Source organism: Garra rufa, chromosome 8 (assembly GCF_049309525.1).
Source record: "Garra rufa chromosome 8, GarRuf1.0, whole genome shotgun sequence".
Taxonomy (NCBI): Eukaryota; Metazoa; Chordata; class Actinopteri; order Cypriniformes; family Cyprinidae; genus Garra; species Garra rufa.
The window spans coordinates 33,214,687-33,238,571 of NC_133368.1; the positions used below are offsets into that span (position 1 = coordinate 33,214,687).

A 23,885-nucleotide genomic window follows, 5' to 3' on the forward strand; every position below is an offset into this window, starting at 1 on the left:
ATGAACAACAAAAACATCTTTAAAGTTTTACACTGTTTCTCGGTATAAGTGGGAAAAGATTCCACAAAATAATTGGTAGTTTGATAAAAACAATCTTTATGGTTGCCCAAAAATATACATTTAAATACAACAGAATTGTTATGAACAAAATACATCCAACTCCATTATTCAGAAACCGAGTAAAGTATGTATGAAAACAAAAGAACAAATTCTAAATTACTGTTTAGGAAGAAGGAGATACACGCACTAAGATTTAATTAAACATAATGTAGGATGGCACTTGACTTAAGCAAATACATTTAATCAAAATAATCAATCCAAAACAGCAAAAATAAAACTGCAAAGACCAATAAGCATCAGACAAAAGACGTGGTATTCAGCAGCTGCTTTTATATTCAAACACCTTCAGTTCTCTACAATGTCTAAAAGACACTTCAGCCTTAGGTCACACACACGTTCCTCCTCTTTTTGACTTGACAGCTCTCTTTTCAAGTCCTGCAAGCGCTGTAATAAAGACACCGGTCTATTTTTTTCACAAACATTCTGCTGAGAAGACTGCTCTTTCGTTTCCACTTCCTTCAAAAAAAAAAAAACAAATGCAAGTTTAAGGCATTTATATTAAAAACTGCTTTTTAATGTCATATTAGTCATGTTTGTTATAGTTATGCTAAAATACTGTACTTGTATGTGGAGGGTAGAAGCAGGGCGCTTGGAAGAGGGTGTCCTAACTAGGGGAGGCGAACAGAGGAGGGTGGAAGGGAGGAAGAGAGGAAAAGAGGCAGAGGAGAATTGATCCGCTTCAATCCGACGCTGAATCTGCACTCCGATTCTAGACATACATATAGAAAAATGAATAAAACTGACACAATCCCATAATGCATCATAACGATTTAAAAGATATAAAATGAGACTACTGTTTGGAGTGGAATAAGGTACAAATACTAATCTAAAATCTTTTTAACTTTTGTGTAAAATATTTAAATCGAACCTCTGGCCCTCAGCATTCATCTCCTGAACAGTTGAGAGAGTACGCTGAAGTCGCTCCATTATGGGAGTCTGTGAGCTGTCCGCATCAAAGAGTCTATTTATTTTGCTAGGAGATTTTTCAGGAGTTTCAGTTTTCTATAAAAAACACAAAAAAAATAGAGAAATTAAGGTTTTTGAAGAAAACTTTCCAGGATTTATCTCAATATAGTGGACTTCAATGGTGGCCAACAGGTCGAGGGTCCAAATTGCAGTTTTTAAATGCAGCTTCAAAGGACTTTATATGATCCCAGCTGAGAATAAAACAGGGCTCTAGAGTGCGACCAATTTGGTCGCACGTGCGACCTAATTTCTCAATGGTGCGACTAAAAAAAATCAAAGGTTGCACCGGTGCGACCAGCCGTTCAAGGGGGAAAAAAACGAAACTCCGTCACTCTTAGGCTCAATCCCAATTCTACCCCTTACCCCTACACTTAGCCCTACCCCTCCGTTTGGCGCGTTCACGTGAAGGGGTAGGGGTGTCTCATTTCTCTTTTGGTTGGAGGGGTAGGGGTAAGGGGAAGGGCCAGATAGCCCTCCAAACGAAGATTTTTCAGGACCTCACTTCAAACGAAGGGCTAAGAGAAATTTCCAACATGGCTGCTCACTCGAGCAAGCAGACTCGTAAATATAAGTAATTTTTGCCTTTAATAAGGATTTTCATGACAATGTTTCATTATATGTATATTACCTTCAATCTTGTGTTTGTGTTTATGGTGTTGTTTTGTAAATAAACGTTTGCAAAAAAATCGCTAAAGTTTGCTAGCAGATAGCACTGATTGCACGATATTACAAAATATATTTTTATGTCATATACACTTGACTGCATGTTAGAAACATGAAAGACCAGTGGCACGGCAATTTGCAACGGTGGTGTAGTGGAGGGTGTACGCAGGTAACGTATACAGTGTAACGTTATACACACTTCCACTTTTTAAATCCACTCTGATGCGCATTATTCAGTGTCCTGCATTCGCCAAAATCATGGCAGTCCACCACATCCAGTCATGTGAATAAATGTAAATATTCGCTCAAAACACCCAATAAAGGCAGTGATGATGCAGTCAGGACCGTGGAGCCGGCTTGCTTTTAAATGTATTTAATGATTGCGCCTAATGCACCTGCGCCCGCTCACCGCACCAGTAATTTAAATCAGTACATAATAATAAAAACGATACCTTACAAATAAAAAGAAGCTGATTTTTACGATCAGAAATTTCTTAAACAAGTGAACCCCTGTAAACATTTTAGTCCAAGGATCCAGAAAACGAACGCGTTCAAATAGAAAGTTGAAAACGAAATTCACAAATGAAGCATATATACTTCTCCAGGCACCACTACACTGATCAGCAATTTGCCGCGCATGTGATAATGCGTTGTTTGTTTTGCTTACGGCCACATGTGAATGAACGGTGCGTACACCGTACATTTGTACTTTTTGCAACATGACAACATTTTGACATCTTGGAATGAGTGATAAACATCTGCGCATGTCCTCTGACGTAACATTAGGAACTAGCGACAACCTATGATGACGTATAACAGTGTTGTAGTGGTGTCCCATTTCTTAGGGGAAATATTTTAGCCCTTCCCCTTTACACTTTGTTTCAAGGGACAAGGGGAAGGGGCGAGGGGTAGGCGAAGGGGTAGAAAATAGAATTGGGATTGGGCCTTAAAGTCTCGCTGTTGCTCAACAACAGACACACATTAGACCCATATCGTGGTCTAAACCAATCAGAGATGAAGGACGGATCCCGCCCCCCCCCCCTGATTGTCCGTGGTCCAGATATTCCTGTACGTGTGTGTACGTTTGAAAATGCATGTGATGCAGTCAGGATGTCTCTACATTGTCAAGCGTTTACAATGCCGCCTCCGCAAAAACACGGACTGGATCGCGGACTCCATTCATAAAAACCTAATTTACTATGGCGCGGAATGCCACGTAATACGTTGATTTTTGGATTGATAAATCAAAAGTTGGTCTGTCACTTAATTCAAATCGCGATATGGACTAGTGTCTATGAAAACTGAAAGGCAAAAAAATGAATCCTGCATGTTCAGTTTGCCTCTATGTATTAATGGTGGAGACGTGTATTTTTTTTTTTAACTACACGCGTATAGGCTACTGAAGCACGCGTGACGCTCCCGCTAATTTTTGGCATTTGCATCTCACATGAACAGATAAACTCAATCTCCAAACCTACTGTGTCACTTTTACCGTTTCATTTGAGAAAGCATCATATCATACTGTACACACAGAAACTCCACGGCAATCTGTCAAAATAAAAGTACGGTTTAACATGAAACAGAACAATATTAGTCCTGTATTACTTTTGTACAGTATAATGTAGGTGTTTATATATTCCTATTTATAAATTATATATATGTTTGCCAAAAATTAAAAAGGTTTATTTTTCATTTGATTAAAAATAAATAAATGTTTATGCTTTCATTTGATTATGAGAAAAATTAAAACAAAAATTTCAAAAAAACAAAAAAAAAGATTGTAGAGCCCTATTGTTCAAAATGTTAAAATAGAGAGTTTTGGACTTATTTTTTCACTGAAATGTTTTCGTTATTACACAAAGTAGGGTAAAGTACTGGGGAAAAAATATGCTTCAAATAAAGAACTTTATATTGACCAGATTGTTAGTTAATCATTTACAAGTCAATATTGCCTATATGGACAGGGATTAAAAAATAAATAAGTGAACTTGTAAAACTGCGGTGTTAAATGTGATGCCGTTGAAAATTTGGGTGCACCTAACTTTTGTGCTGGTGCACCTAAGAAAAAAAGTTAGGCGCACCAGTGCAACCAGTGCAAAAAGTTAGTCTAGAGCCCTGTAAAAGGATCTTATGATCTCAAGTGAGAAGATCGGTCATTAAAAAAAAAAAATGTATAAACTTTTTAACCAAAAATGCTCGTCTTGCACTATCTTATCCTCGCACTTTACACAATTACGCTGTAAAGGTCACGCATGACATAGGCGGAAGTACCGACCCAGTGTTTACAAAGTGAGCATGCAAAGAAAGTCAAACAGCCTTTACAAAAAAAAAATAAAGGTAAAACAAAGACGTCGGACGGCAGTTGGAGGAAAAATGAGATTTGGTTTTTCGTCCTACCCTACCTTTTTGAACTGGAGTACACAGACAAAGAACTAACCACATGTTAACTTTCCAGTGCAAGATGAGCATTTGTGGTTAAAAAGTATAAAATACTTAATTTTTTAGAAAATTACTGATTGTTTCGCTCAATAAGACCCTTATTCCTCAGCTGGGATCGTGTAGAGCCCTTCGATCCTGCATTGAAACTGCAATTTGGACCTTCAACCTGTTGGCCACCATTGAAGTCCACTATATGGAGAAAAATCCTGGAATGTTTTCCAGAAAGACATGAACATCTAACAACTAATACTTCAAATCAGTTGTGAAGGTTTCTATAACTGTACCTGTATATGGACAGCACCAGCAGCAGAGCGCTTTTGGGAGGGGGTAGAGAGGACGGTGGAGGTCAGGGTAAGGGGAAATGATGAAGGGTGTAAAGGATCTGCTTCAATCCGACGCTGTATCTGCTCTCCAATCCTAAATTTGTGTTAAGAAATGGTTATTGCAAACATCTAAGTAAAAAAAAGCCAACACAGTTAACTCTAAAGTTAAAATTTTAATGCTGACCTCTGGCCCTCAGTGTTCAAATCGCGAATGGTAGAGAGAATCTGTTCAAACCGCTGCAATATGGGAATTTGTTCAGCATCACGAACAGATGGCCATTCCTCCGTGTTTATGTGACTCTGAAACAGCTTCTGTTTGGGGAAATGCCTAGTCGTGGTTGGGGGCCTGACTTTTGACCTATCAGAAAGCATTGAAATTTTGTTTGAATTTTTTGCTTATACTACATTTGATTATACTGTAAATAATACATATGTAAAAGAGCGATAGTTACACTTCTGTGGCTTCTTGTTTTTCCTGATATGTCTGTTTCACAGCCTCTATCCAGCTGTCAGGGGGCTGGAAGCTCTTCAGGCTGTCTTTGTTAAAATACACAAGAATCTCGCCATGATCTGTGAGGGCATCTGTTATTAGAAAATTTAAACATACATTTAGCAATGGTTCAGCATGACATGTTATGACATGACAATATTTGGCTGAGATACAACTACTTGAAAATCAGGAATCTGAGGGTGCAAAAAAAATCTAAATATTGAGTAAAATCGCATTTAAAGTTGTCCAAATGAAGTTCTTAGAAACATATATTACAAATCAAAAATTAAGTTTTAATATTTAAAGGGAGGAAATTTACAAAATATCTTCAAGGAACATGATCTTTACTTAATATCCTAATGATTTTTGGCATAAAAGTCGATCAATACAATGTACTTTTGGCTTTTGCTACAAATATACCACGGTGCTACTTAGGACTGGTTTTGTGGTCCAGGGTCACAATTGGTATTCTGTTACAAGTCTGTTATTCTCACCTTTTTCTACCAGAGTCTCCAAACTCCAGTCCTTCATACGATGCTCTACACACAGGCATATGATATAATCCCAGGGAATTTCATGAAAGGATGGTCCAGTCTTCTCATAGTCATACTCATCTTCACCTCTCACATGAAAGTATTGGTAGTTCACTCTTCTAAGCAGGTTCTCCAGGCGGGACATTAGAATAGGTTGGCTTAAGGGCGAGGTAGGGATTTGGGATACATACTGGAATATAGAGGCACACAAATGTGGCCAGGAGGCTAAAAAAAATAAGAAAAGAGATGGTTTTAACTTATCATGATTAAAACAAAATTACTAAACTGTACAAATTCAAGGGTTTGACTCTGCATGAAAAAATGAAAATTCTGTCATTAATTCCTCACCCTCAGGTCATTTCAAACCAATTAGACCTTTGTTCATCTTTGAAATTAAGATATTAGATCTATGCGCACAAAGTATTCTCATAGCATTAAGGTTGAACCACTGATGTCACATGGATTATTTTACCAATGTCCTCACTAACTTTCTGGGTCTTGAACATGGTACTACCGTTGCCATCTCTGCAGGGACAGAAAGCTCTCAGATTTTATCAAAAATATCTTAATAAAAGTTCTTAGAAGTTTGGAACGACATAAGGGTGAGTAATTAATGACAGAATTTTCATTTTTGGGTGAACTATCCCTATAAAACAGAACCTACCACTAATGGGAGGCAGATTCCAGTCAGGAAGTTGCCGGCTGAGGATGCTTCTCTTCAGCCACTCCAGGTGTTCTGGAGAGTTCCAGGCCTGATGAGGAATCAGCTCACTGTTCTCTGGGAGAGAGAATTCAGGAGGTGGCCAGCAGAGACTAGACAGATGCTCTGCCGAAACCACATCTGCTAGGAAACTCAGCACACCATTACAGAGCTGCACTATAGGCTCTGGGTGCTGAGACGGAAGACCCGCATGTTTCCTGTCCTGCTTGTCTCGTTGTAGTCTGGAGTAGAACTCACGGCACAGGCCTAACTCAACAACCTGCAGCAGGGTCTGAGAGGACAGGGTTGGGCCAGCGGGAGAGCGGGCGGCAAGCCATCTGATGACATGACTCATCTGAAACAGAAGAGAACCAATATATTGGTGGATTTAAGATATCAATCTGCATTCAAAATGATCCATTTTTCTTTTATGCCAAATATCATTAGGATATTAGGTCAAGATAATGTTCAATGAAGATATTTAGTACATTTTCTACCATAAATATATCAAAACTTAGTTTTTGATTAGTAGGATGCATTGCTAAGAACTTCATTTAGACAACTTTAAAGGTGATTTTTTTTTGCACCCTTAGATTCCAGATTTTCAAATAGTGGCATCTCGGCCAATTTTGTCATATCCTAATAAACCATACATCAAAGGAAAGCTTATCTATTCAGCTTTCAGATGTATAAATCTAATTTTGATGGCTGGTTTTGTGGTCCATGGTCACATATTGAAAATGAAAACTGTATATTCTCAATATTTCTTTGCAGACCAACCTGCTCTGAGCCTTGCAGGTCAGTGAGGGTTCCTGGTATATTGACGAAGATGTATTCAGAGATGAGACCATCTTTGACTAACATATTCAACATGAGTGCTGTGAAAGAAAGACAATAAAATAATCAGATTGCGGTCTTTAACAGTTTTTAAATGTCTACTATAGTACTTTTTTTAACACTTGCCTTCTTCCAAGCCATGATCATTAGTACCACCCTCTTGGTTGCCAGTAACCACCACAACCAGTGGTACAGGAGAGTGCCAGCAGCTAGCCTGCTGCACCTGCCTCAGCTGAAGAAGAGCAGAGAGCAGGGACACATCCTCATCCTCTTCGCCCTGTCCAGCACTGTTAAGAGGGGGAAGTAGCATCAGCAGAGCGTTGGTACCATAGAGCTCCTTCTGTTCCTCCAGCAGACACTGGTCTTCTGCACTCAGAGGGCCGTGACATGCCTGCATACAAACACAGGGATTAATCAGTTGGAATTTACCCCCGTGGACCATTTTCTTCTCAATACCTCATTTTAACTAGGTAAATAATGAGAGAACACATTTTTTAGGAAAACTATTTCTTCTGAAGCGTACTTTTATAGAAATGTGAACTTCATGAGTCTGTCCTCTAATATTTGTCAGGCTGTGACTGATGCACAGCGATTTCAGTTGCCCTTTGAGTTCTTTCTCACTCTCAGCGGATTGGTTTCCTCCACCCAATTTAACCTCAAGCCAGTCTGTCAGAATCCTAAATGGAAACAAACATAAAACAAAAGAGATCAGTTTAAATTTTACATATTTTAAGAAATTTAGTTCCACAATTCCATTACTTACCTGCTGGCGTAGCTTATGTCACTATCACAGCTGCTTGGCAGCAGAAGCGTGGCTTTCCAGAAGATTCTGTCAGGTGCATTAGGGATGCTTTCTGCCACAAGAGTGGGCAGATCAAGAGGCATCCATACACGCTCACTGCCAAAGAAAGAAAATTAACCATATAGACAATCATGGTGATAATCCATTTGGATTCTACAATTCTATGCCACACTACACTTACCTCAGTAAGAGATTGTAGTAGTAGGACACTTTCATTTGATGAACTGCTTCCTGTCTCATTTTCAGCAATCTATAATATTAAAGTTCATTGCCAGGAACCATCATTAAGATCCATTCAAAAACACAAACAAATCCAAGCACAATTGTCCAATAACAGACCTTGTACAGGAAACCGCCATGTTCCCAGAGTTACCAAGGTTGACCATCCCCTGGGCCAGAAGGTCCAGACAGGGACTGGAAGGAGCACTGGGGATGAGAGCCTTCAGTTTGAACCGCGGATCTACACAGCCAGGGGCAGCAGGGAAACCTCGCATCTGTCTCTTTAGCTGACGACGCACGGCTACCACGTCACGCCACCTAGAGTATATGCATACATCTGTTCTTTAAAGGTTCCTACAGAGGACCTATTTGCTCCAGGGTTTCCTTATACACAAAGATTATAACCTTTTGATGAACTTGCAGATGCGCCTCAACTCATTGTCCCGGATCTCTCGTGCCATTTCGGCCACCTCTTCAGCCAGCGTCTCCTCTACTATGCTGTTGCATTCCTCCGCTGAGCAGCGAGCAATAAAAGCCGCTTTTTCTTCTAAACCAAGCCTGAAATGGAAGAACAGCATTAGCAATTTGTACATGTTCATTATTGAATATCACAAATACTATTAAATACTTTAATAAATATGACCCTGAAACACAAAACCAGTCTTATTTAGCACAGGTCTTTGTAGTAATAGCCAAAACTACATTGTATGGGTTAAACATTTTTTGGATTTTTCTTTTATGCCGAAAATCAGTAGGATATTAAGTAAAGATCTTGTTCCATGAGAACGTCAGGGTGATATTTATGTAGGATGCGGTACCTTATCTCAGCCTCTGCGGTCACTCGAATGCTCTCTGTTAGCACCTCGTCACTGATCTTTGCACACAGCTCACCGCTGAACTGATCAAGAAAAGCTTCCTTCAGTCTGACATCAAACACAAAAAAAAGAAGAAAGGTTAAAATCACTCTGGTTACTTAGCGTAATCTTGTTTTCCTGATATAAAGGGAACAAGCATTGTGGGAATAATGCTTGGGGGGGAACTCAGTTTTCCTCCGAATAAAACAAAAAAAAAAAAAAGCTTAAACCAAGGGGCTGACTGCCCATATAAGTCTAGCAACTGGACCATTTTCTTTTCAAATGGTCTCTCACATCAAGTGAAAAATGCTTTGGGACCGTACTTGTGAAAGTGCATGGAGCCAGCGACAGTCCAAATGGAAGAACTGTACACCGATCAGGCATAATATTATGACCACCTTCTTAATATTATGTTGGTCCCCGTTTTGCGGCAAAAACAGCCCTAACCCGTCAGAGCATGTATGTGGCACCAAGATGTTAGCAGCAGATCCTTTAAGTCCTGTAAGTTGCGAGGTGGGGCCTACATGGATCAGACATGTTTGTTCAGCACATCCCACGGATGCTCGAATGGATTGAGATCTGGGGAAAACACCTCAAACTTGTTGTTGTGCTCCTCAGACCATTCCTGAACCATTTTTGCTTTGTTGTGATGTTAAAGAAAACATGATTTATCAGACCAGGCCACCTTCTTCCATTGCTCCATGGTCCAGTTCTGATGCTCACATGTCTACTACTGTCACTTTCAACTCTGGACAGGGGTCAGTATAGGCACCCGACTGGTCTGCGGCTATGCAGCCCCATACGCAACAAACTGTGATGCACTTTGTATTCTGACACCTTTTCATCAGAACCAGCATTAACTTCTTGAGCAATTTGAGCTACAGTAGCTCGTCTGTTGGATCAGACCACACAGGCCAGCTTTCGCTCCCCACGTGCATCAATGAGCGTTGGCCGCCATGACCCTGTCACCAGTTCAGCACTGTTCCTTTCTTTGACCATTTTTGATAGATACTGACCACTGCAGACCGGGAACACCCCACAAGAGCTGCAATTCAGGAGATGCTCTGACCCAGTTGCCAAGCCATCACTATTTGGCTCTTGTCAAACTTGCTCAAATATTTACGCTTGCCCATTTTACCCACTTTTTTTTTATTGATAAGCCACCCCCTTAAAAGCATATCTCAGCAATGGCTGAGTGTGAACAAAGCCTCCAACACCCAGAACTGAATGGCGGGCAGTAATCAGAGGAAAACAGAGTTTCCCTTAAGCTTTATTTATGCTACGTGAGAGACTGTTCCTAAAAGGGATCTCATCATGCACAAAACAAAACTGTTGTATTAAAAAATTAACAGAGAAGGTTCACACACCTGGCTTCTTCCTGCTTGCGTTTCTCCTCTGCGATTCTCTCCTTCTCAGCTATGATCTCTGACGCAGACAGTTCCCTTAGCAGCTGATGTAAGACCTCACTGACAACTGTTTCCAACTCACTGTCACTTGCACTGCAGGACAAACATTAAGACAAAAACACAAAAAAAACAATTTGTGAAGAGACATTTTCTGGCTGACAAACAGTTAGTTTTATTTTCACCCTCATGAATTTTTAACCTATAGGTCAGAAAAGGAAATGTTCCTACCTGAGGGCTGCAGACACATATTCAGCTGCAGAACGAGTTATATTAGAGACTTCAGCTTCTACTACCTCATTAAGCACCGTATCAACCTCTGCCATTATATCCTGCCAGAGATCATATTGTTATCAGTAAGTATTTATGTACCATAGTGTAGTACCTGTGGTTAAAACTAAAGAATGTCTCACCTGATCTGTGTAGGCTGGTTCAGGTTTGGGTGGAGGAGATGGAGGTCGGACTGGCTGTGGAGCTAATATGGGTTGGAAAATCAGGTGTGGTACCACAGGCAGAGAGGATTCTGTTTGGTTCTTTTCTCCGGTTTCCTCCGTGCCATCAGGTTTTACAGGCTCTATCATGACAGGGCGGTCCATGAACAGCCTTGGTTCAGCCAGAAGCCTTGTTGTCACCTGAGGCCTGGTGTCAAGCTCCATCAAGGGCTTCAACTCCTGCCTCAGTGGATAAACTGCCAAAGACAATTAATAAAATATCTACAGTAAGTACAAGTATACTGTTATTTTCAGTAATTAACTAAAAATCTGTGAAGTGCATCCACACCTTTCATGGCAGCTGGTGGAGGCTCAAAAGACACAGCGTCTCCTCTGTATTTGCTATTTGAGTCAAAGCTGCAGACTGGATTGTGCTGGGGCGGGTTGGGCAGTGGTCCACCATTCACCACCTCGCCAATCAAAACAGTTCTCTTATTCTCAATTACCATAGACTTTTTCTGCGGTAAGGAGAAATCAGGCTCCTGATAGGATGTGCGACTAAGTTCTACCATGCTGGAAGAGAGACAAAATAAGGCATTTGTTTTTTTAAATATTCTGCATCTCTGAAATAACATTGAGAAAAAAAAAAGTACAAAAAAAAATAGTATAAAAAAAAAAGTTTGCTAAAACCAAGAAAATAAGTGGGACATACCCATCACTGATAGTAAGGCCAAATTGTTGAATAAAGTCTGTGGCTTCAGTGGCACTGCGAAACATGAGCATTCTGACAAAGTCCTCGACTGGGAAAATGGTAGATCTTTGGGATCCAACAGTAAAGGCCACATTGAGGATTTTCAGTGCCTTGCTTCTCACCTAGATTGTAATTAAAGAACCCCAAAGGTGTAATAAAAGCCAAAGCACCTCATAAATACTGGCAATAGAACCACCCCCTGGGTAAAATGCATTTACCTGATTGAAGTATCTGTGAAGTATGCAGCTGCTCAAATAGGAAGCTGCACTCACAAGTTTAAAGAACCGGACAAAGTTATTGCTGTTGAGTGCTGCAAAGGCCTGCACAGCAAAATCCACCTCTCGAGACTCCCGTACCTCTTTACGGAACTGCTGCACCTCGCTGCATTACAAAACAAAACCATTTGTATCCTTTACCTAATCATAAAAGACCTAATTCTAGATTTAAAATAGTGTTCTGGTTAGCTTTACTGCCAAAAAAAGACAACAAATGCAAAGCTTTACCGAAGAATATCTCCATCATTGAGCTTAAGCAACACATTGTATTGGCGGAACTCTGCTTCTTTAGGGCAGTACACCTCCTTAGTGGCTAGGTCTTCATACATCTCCTTCAGACTCTGCAGGCATTTTGTCATATTCTCATTGTTGATCTTTGCATCAAAAGACATCATGGGTTCCTGGCAGAGGTGATGGGCGCAGTGAATGTGGAAACGGGTGCACTTCTCAATGAGCGATACTGTTTCAGGATCACATAGATGCTGCTGGGTAATGTCCTGCAAGAGAAGTTTACATACATGACTATTATATAAAAGACACAATGGCAATTCAATATTCATTCATATTTTAAGTCAGTAAAGTTTAAATTAGTAAAGATATGCGCACCTTTCGAATTCCTCTGGTTCTGTTCCAGACAAAGTCATACCAGTCACGGTAATTGCCGTCACCCTGGTCCATAATCTGGGTTACAAGGTAGTCCATAGTCATGCTTAGAACAGGAAGTGGTCTAAGCTCATGAGGGAGAGGTTCCTCTTGATCAGCCGAAGACCTGCTATACTCTTTGATGGCAGCAAAATGATCCACCTAAGCAGAAGGGGATGATTTAGTCAATTTACTCCAATACATTCAAAACAAGTAACAGTGCAATAAAACATTAAAAGGCTTTTAAACATTAATATTTATCACTTTAATACTGCCCTCCAAAGGCAAAGCGCAGTAACTACACATTTGGTCAAAATTGAGTTAAGGCTTAAAATGGACTTTGTGACAACTGTTTTGTTTTGTGGCAAAGTCTGCTGGTTCAGTTTTGTCCCGTTTCAGAGAAACATTCAGAGAAACGAGAGTGTCAACATGTTTGACTAGCTGTTGTAAAAACTTTAAAGGCATTTTTCTCAGTTTCAGTGTTCTCGTAGTTACTGCACTTTGCCTTTGGAGGGCAGAATAAATGAAAAGTGAACTGTAATTTTAACTCTGCCACAAACATTGGCCGGCCAAGAACTTCATTAAAAACATGGATTTCAGATTATTACTGGACTGTACAGTGAATAACACAAACCTTCTCTGTTTCTGGAATAACCTCAAAGACACTCAGCTGGTTGCGGGTTTCTCTCATGTACCGCTCTTTCTCTGGGCACATATCAGGGCATGTTCCCACAAACACTTTGGACATATCCAGGTCTGTTCTTTTGGGTCGAGCTTCAAAGACAAAAAGATCATTTATAAACACTGCATTTATTTTATTATAAGTTAACAGCCTATTAAGGCTTTACCTTGCCGTAAAATCTTGTCTCTCTGCTCTAGGAGGCGATATCTCTCCTCTGCCGTTTCAGCCACCTGACCAACCAAAGGCTGCAGTACTGAGGGCAGGTTCATAACAGGTCGTTCTAGGCTCCGCTCCTCTGAGATTGACTCCAATGCCTCACTTTCAAATTGGAGTATTTTAGCAACAGACGATTTTTCGATCGGAGAGCTGTAACATAAAAACAACAAGCAGAAATTAATAATTAGGCCAAATAAGATTAATGCAAAAGGACTGTTTGATATTACATGTCTTAAATTACCTTTTAGTAAGAAGGCTAGTGGTGCTGATGGGCACTGCTCTGGGAAGAGGCTTGCGACTAGGGGAGGCTAGCAAAAATGCAGTCCCAGACTCTGAGTCCCCTGTCACAGCTTTGACATCTGAAGGTCTAGCAGCTTTTTCACCTGGACCTGTAAATGACAATCACTTTGTAAGAATAATGGTTTGAGTTAACATTTAATTAACATTAGTGCTTTTGCACAATATGACACAAAATGACATTTAAACAGCAGCTTTCATAAAGAACATGTCTCTAACATTTTTTTCAGATGTTTATCAGTCTAAAGCAAAGAAAAAGCTATCATGTCCTGCTATCATTTAATTTTCTGTGGCCCCTGTATTGTTAAATTCGACTTTTAAAACAAGAAAAAACAAAAAAGGGAACTTGACATTATATGATTGGAATATCTGTTTATATCTCGCAATTCTGACTTTATAACTCGCAAATGCTTACATTTAATAAATTAAGATTTTTACTTAGTTTAGCAAACAAATTTCTAAATACTACTGCCACTCACTTTGCTTTTTTCTTTGCCAAAATATCTGAATTTCAGTCCTCTGGAACAGCTTTCCTCTCTTTTTGGCTTTGGCTGCAGATGCCTGGAAGGCAAGAGAGAGTTCATATAATTAATCACAAACACATTCATTATCTGCAACAACTTTTCTGGCATTTTGTATGATGTATCTAACTAGACATGCTCACATGATCTTGGAAATGCACAATGGCCAGATTCTTCGGAGGCCTGCAATACACCTTAAGCACTTTCCCAAAGTGCCCAAAATGTTGTATAATAAGATCCTTCTTGTTGAGGTTGGGTGGGATGCCTTTGCACTGGATAACAGTGGCATCAGTAGGAGAGAGACCAGATAAACTGTCGGTGCTCTCCTTTCGAGAAGCACGTCTACCTGGAGTGTGTGTCTGTGGTTCAGGCTTGAGTGCTACAAAGAATTTCAAAATGGCTTAGTATAACAATTATGGACATTTTAGAACCACATTACAGTTTTTTTAATCAGATTCAGTAATTAATAATTTTTTTTATCAGATTCAACAATTAATATGTAATTACGCATGTTTTTTAAGAACTCTAATAAATAACACTTTTAAATGTAATCTTCAACAAATCGATATCCATTTTTCATACTGTAGATTAAAATGTAATGTCTAAATTCACTTGTAGCTTTTAACTTGAGTTTCAAGAGGTTTGGTTTTTGTGATTAACTTCTATTCACTTACTTATTTTTACCTTCAGAATAGTATAGAAATTTAATACAGTTGAGGTCAAAAGTTTACGTACAACTTGCAGAATCTTTAAAATGTTAATTATTTTACCAAAATAAGAGGGATCATACAAAACGCATGTTACTTTTTATTTAGTACTAACCCGAGTAAGATATTTCACATAAAAGACAATTACATATTGTCCACAATATTACCCCGTTCAAAGGTTTACATGCACTTGATTCTTAATACTGTTTTGTTACCTACCTGATCCACAGCTGTGTTAATTATTTTGGTAAAGTAATTAACATTTTGCAGATTCTGCAAGGGGTTAGTAAACTTTTGACCTCAACTGTATTTGTAAATAATCAAATCTGTGGGCTCCTGAAGAAAATCACAAGAACACAAGATAACTTTTGCAAAATAACTTACAAATGTCCTCTGCTTTTTTCAGTACTGTGGGAGCCTGAGGTCTTGGAGGTGTAATGGCCACATCACTGGATGGACCAGGTGGATCTGGTCTATCTGGAAGACGATCTTCTCTCTTCACTGGACTAACTTTGGATTTCCTTAGGTCAGACAATGCACTGCGAAAAAGCCCTCCAGCCGCGCCATGGCTTCTCAGCAGCGGGCGTTTGGCAGGTTGTCTTGGTCCATCTGCTCCAGCTTCATTACTATCACTTTTAGCTGCATGTGGTTCAACCGGCTCCTCCTTACGTTTTGTGCCAAAACTCACAAAAGCTGTCTCTCCTCCACTGCTCTGTTTATCACCTGCTTTATCCTCCGTTCTTTGCGGGGCATCAGTTTTTGGGACCCCAAATCCAAAGGATCCAATGCCAGTACCACCAAACGCAGGCATTTTGGTATCTGATTGAGACTGAAAGGTCTGTGGTGTGAAGCTGAAGGTGGACGGAGTCGTGGGCTGAGAAGCAGGCGTACTGCTGCTGGATGGGTTGGCTGGCTGAGAGAAGGTGAACTGAATGCTGCTGCCACCACCGAGCGTTTCCTTTTGTGAAAAATTTGCATTGGAAAATGAAACAGAAGGAGCTGCTGCTGGCTGTGAGAAGCTGAAGCCCAAAGCGTTCGGCTTTACGCATGAGAACAGCGAACTGCTAGAAGAATTCTCCATAGTACTTGTTACAGCTTTGGACGATCCAATGGCGTCAGAGGCTGAAGACAGATTTGAGTTTGGAGGTTCAGGGCTGACGCTGAAAATAGGTTTGAAAACTGCATCGTTGGGTGGTTTGAAACTAAACTGGCTCCCAGCAGGGAGATTATCAGTCCTACCACCTGTTGAGGAGCTTGATGTGGCAGTGGGTACAGAGAGGGCAAAACTAGGCTGGTTGGTAACGGCGCTGTTGAAGCTGGTCAAAGATTGCGAGGCACCGGAGGGAAGACCAAATGCAGAAGGCTGACCGAAAGCAGAGGTCTGATCAAAAGCAGACATCTGAGTCTGTCCTGTAGCTTGAGAATATGAAGGCGGTGGTTGTCCAAATCCAAGTGTGCTTTGACCCATACTCGGCTGCCCAAAGGCCGGGGCTGATCCCAAAAAAGTGAATGATGATTGCTGCCCCAATCCTTGCGATAACCCACCGGTCTGGCCAAAAGCTGGCGTCTGGCCGAAGACAGAAGGCTGTGGTGTTGGCTGGCCAAAAGTTGGCTGAGTAAAAGCAGAGGGTTGTCCAAAACCAACACCCTGTGTTGGGTTCTGCTGGGCAAAGGATTGAAATGGGTTTCCAGGCTGATTAGCATTGTTTGGTGACTGAAAGGTAGTTTGCGGTCTACCGAAGAAGTTTGAAGGATTCATGATAGTTAAGATTTACTGATGTGTTACTTAGCAAATCATCAGCTGGTCATGACCAACGTCATCTGAATCCTTTAAAACAAAGACACAAAACAGTTACCTACAGCTTTCTAGTTTATCCAAAACCAAAATTAGAAGTTATATAAAAGATAATCTCTACATAACATTTGCAATCCCAAGCTGAAATAGAAAATAATAAATACAAACGCAGTTCTAAAGAACTGCATGCTAAGTACGATTTAACTTCGCAAACTCCCAAAACCTTCCAACTGAATACTAATAATATTTGTATGTATTTCATATACCTACATTACATATATACAAAACTCAAAAACACTCAAAATGAAACGCAACAAACGCTGTACATACTTCAATTCGGTTCTCGTCGCAGTCGGACAGGATGTTGTTTATTTCTCTTCTTCGTGAACTGGCGCGTTGATTCAAACGAGTCTCGTGCGATTGCGGCCCCTACAGGCATGGAAGAGCATGACACCATTAGATGAAGAGAAGTCCTTTCGGTGAATGGGCTAAAATGAAAAAAAACGTTAGCTTACAGAATTCCAAAAAAAAGGTTTTATATATATATATATATATATATATATTTTGTATTATAACATGCAAATTAGATAATATATGCACAAATTAGAAATATAGTACGAAGATGTCACAACTTAAGGTTTTCTTAAAAGTCTTTAAATCTAAAGAAATTTTATTTATGGAACAAAATATTGTGGAACAAAATACAGTATAATTAAATACAGTCTAAAAAATAAGGTGGTTCCATAAATGGTTCCATAAAGAAGAACATATGAATAACGTTTCTGTTTCACAAAAGGTTCTCTGCAGCGGAAGAAGATTCTTCAGATTATAAAATGGTTCTCTAAAGAACTTTTGACTGAATGGTTCTGTAGCATCGCTGTAAAGAACCTTTGAAAGCACCTTTATTTTTATTTAGTGTAGCATGGGTATATTTGTAGCAATAGCCAATGATACATTGTATGGGTCAATTATGCCAAAAATCATTAGGATATTAAGTAAAGATCATGTTCCATGAAGATATTTTGCAAATTTTCTACCATAAATATATCAAAACATAATTTTTGATTAGTAATATGCATTGCTAAGAACTTTATTTTGACAACTTTAACGGTGATTTTCTCAGTATTTTTATTTTTTGCACTCTCAGAATTTCAGGTTTTCAAATAGTTGTATATCAGCCAAATATAAATCTCAATTTGAAAAAAAAAAAAAAAAAAATACCCGTATTACTGGTTCAGTGGTCCAGGTTAACATATATACATAATGAAGTTTTTTGAAAATCTAAAATTGCAGAAAGCTTTGAGTGGTTTAGGGGTAGTGTTAGGTTTTGTACAGCATAAAAACCATTACATCTATGGGATGTCCCTATAAAACATGGAAACCAGTGTGTGTGAGTATTTGTCAAAAGTAATATATTAGTCATTTCATTTGTTGCATACTTTCATTTGCTTAATTTCTATCTGTTGCATTTCAATATTTACCTGTTGTAGTGATAAATTACAAATATTCACAATTCCCCTTCCACTAATACTTAACAATAATGTAAAAGGGAGATTTTGGATTCATTAAAAGGTTTAATAGATGTTCATATAATACATTAATGTATATCAGAATACAATTCACAATAACAATTTAAGAGAAAAATTGGATTGGAAAAACAACAAAAAATTCACAGTGTTACACAGCACAACAGAACTGTATCCGGACAGAGGTAAGAAAGTTGACATATTTACATGACTCATACTAGCTGATTATTTTCGTATATATACAGGCAGCTTTTATCTTTGTGAAACTGGTATTCTTTAGCTATGGTGCAGAAGATGTCTTCGGTCTCTCCACAAAGTGGAGGTTAACTTTTCTGTCCGGCACAAGCCCTGCACGACTGAATGCCTTCACCTCACCTACAGTTGGGTCCGGTCTGAATTCAAACAACTTGATTAGCTGGAAAGAAAAGTCACAATTAATAAGCATAATTTATTGATCAATTATGACACAAATTAAAAAATAAATGTCTGTCTTTCTTACCCTTGCCAAAACCAGATGCATCTCCAGTTCAGCAATGCGACGGCCAACACAGCCTCTGACTCCAAAGCCAAATGGGATTGACCCAAATGGGTTGGGTCTTGTTCTCCCATCTCGCAGCCAGCGCTCAGGTTTGAACTTCCATGGCTCTGGGAAGATTTTCTCATCATGGCCGATTGCATAGTGGCACAGAGCGAATGATGTCTGTTTAAAAAAAAATACCAGCTGATTTAGTGATGCCAGTTTCTGAAATGAGAACTCTTTTTTTTTCATCCTAACAAAAATTTACCTCTTTAGGGAAAAAGTGTCCACCAATGACAAGATCATTTTCTGAAATATGACGAGTATTCATAGGCACCACAGGGTACATCCTGCACATAAAATTACAGAGATTATGGTAAGCAATTATACACTAGTTAGTTTAGAATAATGCTAAATGCACACACACAAAGCTGAATTTTTAGCAGTCATTTCACACTCCGGTCATCAGTGTAACATAATCCTTTAGAAATCATTCTAATATGCTGAGTGTTTAATTATTTTCAAATATTATCATTTATTACTAATAATAGTTATTTTTATTATTTTTGTGGAAACCGTAATACATTTTGTCAGGATTCTTTGATTAATAGAAAGTTCCAAAACAGCATTTATTAGAAATTTTAAATAACTGTATTCATTTCTTCTCATTTTTTTGTCTTGATCGCCCCAAATCTTTAAATGGTAGTGTATTACAGCTTTCACAAAACATTAGGCTGCACCACTTTTTTATATTAATAATAATAAGAAATGTTTCTTGAGCACAAAATTGGCATATTATTACGATTTCTGAAGGATCATATAAAACTTTTTTATTAGAATAATATTTCACAATATTACTGTTTTCTGTATTAATGATCAAATAAATGCAGCCTTAATGACCAGTAAAGACTTCTTTTTAAAGACTTCCTAATTATTCCATACATTTGACCAGTAGTGTATATTATATGCCGAATTTTCTGTATGGATTGGCCACTGTCAAACTTTATTTTGACTTCTCAAAGATGTATTATATTACACAGCATAATTCTCAACCTTAATGTTTCCTTGATGACAGCTTTGAGGTAAGGTATGCTGTTTGCTTCCTCTGCTGTTGGGATTCTGTCGTCCTTTAAGACTCTGGTTACATCCTGATACAGAGTGTCTTGTACTTCTGGATGTCTTGAGAGGAGATACAGTGTCCACAACATAGTGTTGGAGGTCTAGAAGAGGATCAAATATAATTTCAAAACTTATACTGTACATATTTTGTTTAAATAGCCAAAGATACATTAAATGTCGCTTACTGTGTCCACTCCAGCCAACAGCAGTTCAGAAACACTCCCATAAACTTCTTTACTGCTCATCTTGACATTGGAAAGCAGGTAGGTGAGATACTCCCCAGCAACCTCCTGATTTCCATCAACACGCTTCTGAATTTCCTCCATCTTCATGTCAATCATTTTTCTGGCTTTGCAAAATAAGTACAATACATTATCAAACAGCAAAACATGCCTGTATCTCTTGAAGTCTATCTGAAGAAGATGTGTGAACTAACAAGCTTACCAAATTTGAATATGCCATCCCAGCCATTAATGTACCACTTCCAAAAAGGCAAGTAATTGCGAGTCCAGTTTGGCAGAAACACCACATGCACATTGTAGGTGAACATTTGTGCAATAGAATTAATGAAATCTTGTGTCTCTGCAGGAATTTCTTTCTCCAGGCAGCCAATGCGTGTCTCAAACAGAATGGATGAGATCCCTGAATGAGAAAAAGATCAGTAAGGAACTTCTCAATTTTTGTGTGTAAATGGAAAATGTGTTCAAATACATTCATTCAGCATAGATGCATTAAATGGATGAAAAGTGACACTTAAGGCATTTATAATGTTACAAAAGATTTATAACATCCTAATTGTTCAAGATGCATCAAGAGCTGAGGGGTAAAAACATTTTGAATCTGAAGATAAGGTTAGTTAAATTTAACTTATTTTGTCTTCTGGGAAACATGTAGGTATCTTCTGTAGCTTCTGAAGGGCAGTACTAAATGAGAGATACAAGCGTATGTAAACTTTTGAATGGGGTAATTTTTTTAGAAATTCAACTATTATTTTCTCTTATGGACTATATGTAAACAACTTTTATGTGAAATATCTTATTCAGGCCAGTACTAAAAAAAATAACATGCATTTTATATATAAAATAATTAACATTTTGCAGATTTTGCAAAGTGTATGTAAACTTTTGACGTCAACTGTACCTGAAAGGCATTTACACCCAAAGCTACACCCTTGGGAACCTCTAAGCAAGTTGTATCTTCTGCTGTCTGATTTTATTTCAAGTGCTTATGGAAGGGAAATACCTTCAAGGGAAAAGCGATAAAGCTGATTGGTCAAGTCAGAGACCAGATCACCGGTGGGACTCATCTCCCGCAGATAGTAAATCCGTTTGATGAAGTCTGTAACCACCGCATTGACCACATCTCCATACTGAGCTGAGTCCTTTGGATGCAGCATACGTTTGTTCAGCACTTTCCGCAGGTTGTACCATTTCTCTCCTTCTCTGTTGGAGAACATATTGTCTTTTCAATAAACAGCACAACTTGCTAGCATTCATATACATAATATCACAAGTTTTCATACAGAATCTCTCAAAAGTGAGTACACCCCTCACATTTTAGCAACCATTTTAGTATATCTTCTCAAGGGACAATACTATAAAAATAAAACTTGGATATATTTTAGAGTAGTCAATGGGCAGCTTGTATAGCAGTATAGATTTACTGTACTCTGAAAATAACTCAACTTACAGCCATTATTGTCAAAATAGCTGGCAACAAAAGTAAGTACACCCTAAGAAACAACAGTATGTTGTTTAACCATGCAAAGCCACATGTCCTATTTATCATGTTTATGTGTTTGTCTGCTTGACAGGACCATACAAAGTTTTTCTTGTGTTTTTCTCATGTTTCTTGTATTAGAGCAGTTTAAATTAGGTGCTGCAAGTACAATTCTCTCATACTGACCACTGGATGTTCAACTTGGCATCTCATGGCAAAGAACTCTCTGAGGATTTGATAATTAGAATTGTTTGTCTCCACGAAGATGGCCAAGGCTATTAGAGGTTCAGTAATACCCTGAAACCGAGTTACACTACAGTGGTCAGGGTCATACAGAGGTTTTCCAAGAGGGGTTCCATTCGGAACAGGCCTTGCAAGGGTCGATCAACTAAGTTAAGCACTCTATCTGTGCGTCAGGTGCAGAACCTGGCTTCAAAAAAATAGACGCATGAGTGCTGCCAGCATACGCCACACACTGCAACAAGTCGGTTTGCATAGGCGTCGTCTCAGACGGAAGCCTCATCTGAAGCTGGCTCACAAAAAAAGCCTGCAAACAGTTTGCTCAAGACAACCTGTCCAAGAGCATGAAATACTGGAACCATATCCTGTGGTCTGATGAGACTATAAGATAAACTTTTTTGGCTCAGATGCTGTTCAGCATGTGTGGCGATGCCCTGGTGAGGGGTAACAAGAAAATTGTGTCTTGCCTACAGTCAAGCATGGTAGTGGTAGCATCGTGGTCTGGGGCTGCATTGAGAAAAACATGGATTCCATTATGTACTGTACATTCTGAAGTAAAACATGATGCCTTCCCTCCAGAAACTAAGACGATCGGCAGTTTTCCAATATGATAACAATCCCAAACACACCACCAAGATGACAACTGCTTTGCTGAGGAAGCTGAAGTTGATGGGGTGGCTAAGTATGTCCCCAGATCTGAACCCTATTAAGCAGCTGTGGGGCATCCTCAAGCGTAAGGTGGAGAAGCATCAAGTGTTTAACATCCAGCAACGCCGTGAGGAGTGGAAGAGGATCCCAGCAACAACCTGTGCAGCTCTGGTCAATTCTATGCCCAGGATGATTAAGGCAGTGCCAGATAACAAAGGTGCTAACACAATATATTGACACTTTGGACAAGTTCACTTAGGGTGTACTTACTTTTGTTGCCAGCTATTTTGATAATAATGGCTGTATGTTGAGTAATATTCAGGGGACAATAAATCTACTATACAAGATGCACATTAACTACTCTAAAATATATCCATGTAATATTTCTATAGTATTGTCCCTTGAGAACATATACTAAAATGGTTGCTGAAATGTGAGGGGTGTACTCACTTTTGTGACATGCTGTAAGCCAAATGCTCTTTGGCCTTATACAATCTCCAGATATGACTAGTGTTGCGTAATGTATGTTACTAAACAAACCTATGTTACAGATAGAGCAATTGTGTCAAATGTTTTTACTCTGTGAAAGGGCCATAGCTGATGCCTTTCATGCCGCGGTGCTCTCTCCACACATCCATTTGTCCTCTAGAAGGAAACTTCTCATCTTTTCTAAGGAGTTCCTCCAGTAAGTCCACACTGTTAATGCAAATGGATTGGAGGTTCCCAACATTCACTCTGTACAAAGAGCCACAATCCTGGTTTTCATATAACTGAACAGATAAAAAAAAAACAAGTGGTCAAGAACAAAGAAGATGTGCTAGTGAAGTTATAATGGGTTGATTTTGAGATAATTTGCATTGTATCTCCAAATTTAGAGCAACAAATAAACATCACAGAACAGTTGTTTCCTTTCTATTCAGTCTGAGTACATAAAATGAGGCATATTATACAGTCATGATAAACTATGGCTGTGGTATCTCTTTTTACCTGCAGCTCATGTATGCGATTCAGGTACCCTTTAAAAAACATTATGTACAACATCCTAAACGTGTTGATCTCTGGGAGGTCAGCAACAGTCTTTAACTTTTCATGGCTGTCGTGGACAGTGACAGAAGCAGCATTACCCCCTGCCCCTCTCCTGATATCCGTGGCCACTGTCATGGGACTCACAAACCCACATCTGATCCTTCTTACTGCAGAGCTCACTGCAAAACGAACAGCCATTATGGAAGCAGGGAGAAGCGTGAGGAAAACACACTGATCACGTGACATGGTGAGGAGAAGGAGGTGGGGCAAAGTCTCTATAGTTAACCCTTCACTATCTACTACAATGTAATAGAGCTTGGCCAACTACGTCACTGCGCGTAGAATTATGGGTAGTTGCCGCCATGTTTTATGTAACGTCGTCAGCCGTCAGTATTACAAGATAGTAGGCTACTATTAAAAAGAA

The 23,885-nt window shown here is 39.1% G+C and overlaps 2 protein-coding genes across 2 annotated transcripts; both read right to left on the reverse strand.

Annotated features, from left to right (window-relative positions):
- Nucleotides 1–82: 82 nt before the first annotated feature.
- mcm3ap (minichromosome maintenance complex component 3 associated protein) lies at nt 83–17,040 on the reverse strand. The gene is made up of 31 exons (XM_073846181.1): nt 16,997–17,040; nt 15,256–16,699; nt 14,308–14,543; nt 14,123–14,204; nt 13,588–13,735; nt 13,297–13,496; nt 13,083–13,222; nt 12,413–12,610; nt 12,035–12,303; nt 11,750–11,912; nt 11,493–11,653; nt 11,130–11,353; nt 10,763–11,037; nt 10,581–10,681; nt 10,314–10,445; nt 8,911–9,015; nt 8,498–8,650; nt 8,213–8,410; nt 8,055–8,123; nt 7,835–7,969; nt 7,595–7,748; nt 7,198–7,462; nt 7,015–7,112; nt 6,199–6,589; nt 5,496–5,759; nt 4,964–5,093; nt 4,696–4,869; nt 4,473–4,605; nt 989–1,122; nt 682–829; nt 83–576 (listed from the first exon to the last, which is right to left on the reverse strand). The coding sequence occupies exons 2-31, from the start codon at nt 16,628–16,630 to the stop codon at nt 406–408; spliced, it is 6,426 nt and encodes a 2,141-aa protein (XP_073702282.1). The 5' UTR covers nt 16,631–16,699; nt 16,997–17,040; the 3' UTR covers nt 83–405.
- A 1,189-nt stretch (nt 17,041–18,229) lies between these two features.
- Nucleotides 18,230–23,674, reverse strand: LOC141340669 (sterol 26-hydroxylase, mitochondrial-like). Its single transcript, XM_073845728.1, has 9 exons — nt 23,423–23,674; nt 23,015–23,205; nt 21,071–21,270; nt 20,273–20,470; nt 20,014–20,177; nt 19,763–19,929; nt 18,978–19,059; nt 18,692–18,892; nt 18,230–18,607 (listed from the first exon to the last, which is right to left on the reverse strand). Exons 1-9 carry the CDS (start codon nt 23,657–23,659, stop codon nt 18,473–18,475), a joined length of 1,575 nt encoding a protein of 524 aa, XP_073701829.1. The 5' UTR covers nt 23,660–23,674; the 3' UTR covers nt 18,230–18,472.
- Nucleotides 23,675–23,885: the final 211 nt, after the last annotated feature.